This window comes from Natator depressus, chromosome 11 (genome assembly GCF_965152275.1).
Source record: "Natator depressus isolate rNatDep1 chromosome 11, rNatDep2.hap1, whole genome shotgun sequence".
NCBI classification, from domain to species: Eukaryota; Metazoa; Chordata; order Testudines; family Cheloniidae; genus Natator; species Natator depressus.
This window is the reverse complement of record NC_134244.1, coordinates 23,324,540-23,330,539: the sequence shown is the minus strand read 5'-3', so window position 1 is coordinate 23,330,539 and position 6,000 is coordinate 23,324,540. Positions and strand designations below refer to the sequence as shown.

Here is a 6,000-nt window from a genome sequence, read left to right as displayed (position 1 = left end):
GACAACATTAGCATTTCCACTTAATTAAAAACACCCTTAAAGCAGCAATGTTTTAATCACTCCATTTTATTTACTCTCCTCCGGTGTCACTTATAATTGTAACTTTTTATTTTTTAATAATGAGGGATTTTTTTCCTCTGTGCATCACACAAAAAAGTGCTGTCGATAATTAGCAGTCTTCTGTTATTACTAGACTCAGGTGTCACAACTGTGTCTCATCCTCATTACAGTAAAAAATTTCACCTATCAGATTCATTATTGCTAGATAATGCAACTGAGAGCCTTTGCAGGCCCTCCAGAAAAGTAATTCAGCCAAGCAAAATTATCAGCTAATTATATTTAGAATCAAAAGCCCAACAACTATTTGCAGATAAATTGTATGAATTGAAGTGAATAGATCTGAATATTAAGATTCATAGATTTAGCAGATGATTTGTTAATTGGAATAAAAAGGTCATTTACTAGCCATTTTAACAATAGATCAATTGGAATTCTATTTATTATTTAACTGGTAATGCTTAAGAATTGAAATAATTAATAATTGCATTATTGTCATGATATACTTTTCTGCTAAATGACAAAAATATGTGAAAGTTATGATCATGTTCTTTTTATATTGAATCTAAAATCAATGTAAAATATATAGTGAGTGTTATTTCCAATATATTTCAAACTCTAGGAATTATGATCTGAAAGGCGTATAGTATGTAGGAGTTAATGTTCGATTCCAGGAACCTCTGAGGAAATATATTCAGTTTTTACTGTGTAAAGGTAGAAAATTAGTATGTAAATAAGATCATCTGCAAATGAAAGAATAATTCCAAATCTTTTCCAACAAAGTATAGAAATATTGGATTCTAATTTTACTAATTCCTGATGCAGACAAAGGTTTTGGTAAGGGGATGTTGCATAGCCAACTGAAGACTCAGATTGCTTCTTGGCCTGCAACTATAACTGAAATGTCCATGGTTTCACTTTTTCTTTTATGATGAAAGAAAACGTTAAAATTCTACTTGTTTTGCTATCTTGATACAATATTTAAGAACTGAAAAATTATCAAGTAAATCGCATACTAGAAACATTTTCCCTTAATAAAAAAAATATAGTTGTAGACTTTGTACACTTTGAAATTTGTGCTAATGTTTAAAATGTTGCTTGAAAAAACATGAAATTACAATTGTTTAAAGTTTATTATGACAAAATTAGCTCTTAATATCTTGCTAAGTATTTGAGAGAAAATGTGTATCTTGGTCCTTCTAAGGCTAAGGACAGATTTAAAACAAAACTTTCTTTCTTTCCCCCCCAAAACTTAGCAGGACAAAAGGAAACAATTCTTTCTGAACCAGGTTAGGCGAATGTAATAAAATAAAAACAAAATGCACAGAAACACATTCAAATGCATTTGTTTTGTCGTTATACATTTGAAAAAGTGATTGTTGACAAGACCAGGAAATAAGCTGAAGTTAAAAATAAAGTCCTCCTTTGGTCAGCATGTTGGATAAATTCAAAGACTCTCATAAAATAAACATATTTTAAAAAGTGCTTTGAATTTCACTGAGTAATTTCTGGCCAACAGAAATTACAGTTGTATCTTCAAAGTTTATTATATGTCAGATCAGTGATCATTATGCAGAAGGAATAAGTTAAATACTCAGTACTTTAACCTGTTCAGTTACCAAAATGCAAATATAAACATGATAATTTCTCTTTACATTTGCTATTTGATAACTTTCTGACATTCTTCTGCAATTATAAAATATTTAGGTTTGATATTATGGAAGGTTATGTAAATTATTCCTCAAGAAAACAACAGTATAAACCACTAAATGCTTTGGCAAAAGGTTCTTGACAGTATTTATTAAAATAATACAAATTTTGTGTCCTGAATCACATGATCTGAAGCATGTGTATAGAATTAAGATGTCCCAACATCTTGGCACTTTTCTTAGACAATGTTTAAGTGTAACGTTTGAATTCCTATAGTTTAAGAAGAAAATACTTTATGTCAGGTAATTGTTATTGCATGAATATCCTTGTTTTTCTGCAGCATTATTAAGAAAAGCTGTCCATACTTCACCATGTTGTTACATGTGTCTGTCTGCTGATTATAAAATGTGTTAAACAGTATTTAAAAAACAAAAAAATGCAGAGCCGCGCTTTGATTTATTCAGTGAACAAAACATATGCTCGCTGTTCTGTTCTATGTAATTCATATGATCAATAAAATTATCTTTAAAAAGAGCAACTTTGGCAGTTAGAAGGATTATACTGCTGAACAGGGAAAATGATTTACTTCTGCTTTATGCAGTCAACTTAAATGCTGTTGAACCAAAAGGTGTTTTTTGTGATGTATTGTTAATGTATTTGTTTATTATTTTTAATCTTTAGGATAGAAGCTGTATATTGTGGTTGCTATCCACTATGTCCTAACGCTTTGGTGTATCCAGAAATATTTCCAGGTAGCTGCTTTAATGCACATTCTTTTTGTTGAAATTTAATACATGATTCATGTAAAGTTTGAGAATAAACTTAAGCAAAAGCAATTGTTTATTTGGCAAGCCAACATGTTAGTGTTAAGGAAAATTTTATGTGTTTTAATACATTAGACTAAGTTTATATTTACCATCTGTTCTTTCAAGATAACACAAAAGCAAGTTTTGAAATAGCATTCTTCATTGTTAGCATACACAACCCATAATGATACATTTTTATAAAAAGGTCAGTGCTGCTGCAATGGCTTGCAGATTTTTTTAATGATATACAGAGAGAAAAATAGAGGCCTGAAAATCACACCAAATTATTTAAACAATTTAATACTTAATAATATGCAACTGTGGTACAGGATACACACTAATATAGTACCAGTTCTTTGAAAAAATCTCATCACTAAATGTATCACATATGCATTGTGTTACATTAGAATAATGTATTTTAATCACCCAAAGGAGATGTCTAAACAGCACAACTACACAGTCTTATTTAGCATTAAACATCCTTGTGAGCTGAGGTAACCTTATAAAATCATGCTTAAATAATGTAAAACACGAGGCGGCACAGAGCAATATGCATTTTTAATTAGTAAAGTGACTAATATCGAGTGTGTGCTTTGAGGTTTTTGTTTCATTAAAAATGTATCTGTTTTTCCTGCAGCTGAATATCTGTATTCTACACCTGAACAGCTTTTTAAAAGGCTTCAGAATTTCTGCAAGAGACCAGATATTGTAAGGAAACATCTCTATAAGGTAGGCGTTCTGAATAGTTTTACAAGATATAACGCCATATTGAAGTACAAAGAAAAAAACTTAAAAAAACAACAACATTTAATTAACATACTAATGTTTAAAGGAAACATGCTAGGGAGGGATATTAGTTGTTACACTAACAAGGATTAATTAAACTAGATGCCAGTTGTATTAACCTAGGCCTTATGAAATACATACACTTAATGCATGCTACATGCTTTTTAAAAAATTTATTGTTTTCTAAAATGACTGTCCTTTACATTTGGACCCAAGAGGCTTATAAAAATGAACCTGGATTAATGTAACTCATTAGTTTAAAAGGAAAGTAAAAGAAAGATCCTACAATTATATTAATGAGGATAAACCTACCTTACTATCATAATTTAATCTGCAGTCTTCAAGAAGTCAAGGTCAATGACATCAGGTAAGTTCCTTTTGCCCCTCTTGGAATTATTTTGGCAATTATTGTGAATATTTAACTCTTTGTACTAAAAGTTTAAACAAAGTAAAAGTTAACTCTTAATGTGCTTATAATTTCTTATATGAAGAATTGAGAAGAAAGTTTACTGAAAGCATCATTTACTAATATTTATCCTACCATTATTCTTTACAATTATTTCTTTAAAGAAATAAAAGTTTAAATTGTTGGAATGACCAATAAAATTCTGATCCATTAGTCTATGCTAAACTTGCTTTCAGATTTTTAAGATGCGTTTGTACGCCACGGTAGTAATTAAACTTTTCTTTAGTTACGTGTTTGTAGATCATGTACTGATTTTTACATTATTTCACTAATAACCTATTATCACATGGTGATGTTTTCATAACATAGCTATTATTTTTACATGTGCTAATGTAAAAATTTACAACATTGAGTGCTAAATTAGGGTTCTTACAAGCTTCAAGTGCCCCGGGGACCGGCGCAAGGCACATTGCCTGAGCATGATAAAGGCATAACACGTAGCATTTTAAAAAGCATCTAGGTCAGTTAGGAGCCTGAGACCTATTGAAAGTCAGTGGGACTTAGGATCTTAAGTCACATAAGCACTTTTAAAAGTTTCCCCAACATCTTTAGAGGTCTGGAGGAGCATGGATAGAGGTGCCCCTTGTGATACCTGTTCAACAAGGTTAGAAAGTGCTCTCTTTTTCTCTGTAGCCACCCCAGCCTGGAGGTAGTGGACCTGCCAAGTAAACCTCTCCTAACCTGGGCCACTAATACTACCAGCAGCACTCATCCCCCTATCCCCATGCTCCTTCCACTGTGAACCAGAAAATGCCTGGCCTCTCAATGCAGTCATCACCTGCCCCCTCCCTCCTTTAGCACACCCGTGCAGGAGGAGGTATAATTTAGTCCTGAATGTACGTTTGACTTATTTTGTGACCTAAAAATAGACATTTACATAATGATACATCAAAAGAAGATGTTGTTTCTGCAGGAAACAGTTAAACTTCAAGTAAAAAAGGAGAGAACCAAAAATGCAATTTAACACCCAATTTCAAGCTCATTATCTTTCATTGTCTATTAACTTGGCAATGGTTCAGAAGGTAGCTCATAATAGTTTAAAATGCTGACTGAACACTTCCAGTATTCAGCATTACTTCTTGAGTCAGTACTATACATGGAGACTTCAAAGAGAAAACAGTCCTTAAACGTTTACCTTGACATTCCCCAATTTTTTGCGTTCAGTTAGCAGTTTTCTTTCACATGGATCTACCTTATGCGTATGGATTCCTAGCTCCTGCATGAAGGGAGTGCTAGGATGCTGAAAACGGAAATAGTGGCAGAACCAACTTTGATACTAAAAGGGTCTGATATCAAAGTATTGCACAGAGTGGGATGTGTACACAGCCCCATAAGCAAAATGCTTCATTTGCGTCCAGTGCCTCCTTTTGAAAAAACACTCCTTGGTGAATGAATTATAAGTAAAGTGCCACCACAGAAATGGAGCAGTTTCTCACATCACTTCAAGTTGCAGATTATTAACCCTGCAACTGAGTGTTTGCATGTTTTAAGCATTTGTAGTAGTTTTTGAAACAAGTAGCACTGGAAGGACTGGGAAAAAATCATTTTAGAATTACTAAACTAGAGCTTGATCCAAAGCCTGTGACAGTCAGTAAAAAAGATTCCCTTTGACTTTAATGGGCTTTGGATCAGGCTCTGAGAATGTGAATAAAGTTCTTCCCTTTTGCACATTGACCCAAATATACAAGAATTGTTTATTTTGCAAATAAACTACCATTAAAAGGTTCTGAAAGAATGTCCACTTAGAAATGTGTTGTAAATTAAATACTTCTTAAGACACTTTAAACTAGCAGTAAACAATACCTCAGCAGTGAACTCATCTGGGGCATACACATGCTTATTCACAGATATTAGTTGCTTTACATTTAGGAGTCCATATACAGAATGTACAGTAGGGATACAGGAAAAGTGGGAAAAGAGATCTGATATGGCAACTTGCTCCTTTTTTCTTCTTTCATAACCTTTTCTGGCATGCTCCATTACTAGAAGTTCAAACTACAGCTGTCTGTTCCTACAAAGAGACATAAAAACTCTATAAAAGCAAAAAGAATATTTTTCCTTTACATTTTAGACATTCTGTCTCATAAGTCTTGAAATAGAAATAAGCCTTTGCTTACATTTTCTGCTCATTTTTGTTGCCATTGTATTATTAAGAGTATTGAAAGTAGTCAAATACATTGCTGCATTATTCTGTCGATTTTATGCAGTGCTTGTGCCAACTTATAAAGTTAGAGG

At 32.5% G+C, this 6,000-nt stretch overlaps 1 protein-coding gene across 1 annotated transcript in view; it reads left to right on the top strand.

The window, feature by feature from the left end:
• GTDC1 (glycosyltransferase like domain containing 1) overlaps positions 1–6,000 on the top strand; it is a 291,732-nt gene that overhangs the window by 279,097 nt on the left and 6,635 nt on the right. The window contains exons 8-9 of the mRNA XM_074967297.1: positions 2,389–2,459; positions 3,151–3,242. Coding sequence (XP_074823398.1) covers positions 2,389–2,459; positions 3,151–3,242 — 163 coding nt within the window. The remainder of the gene's footprint in view (positions 1–2,388; positions 2,460–3,150; positions 3,243–6,000) is intronic.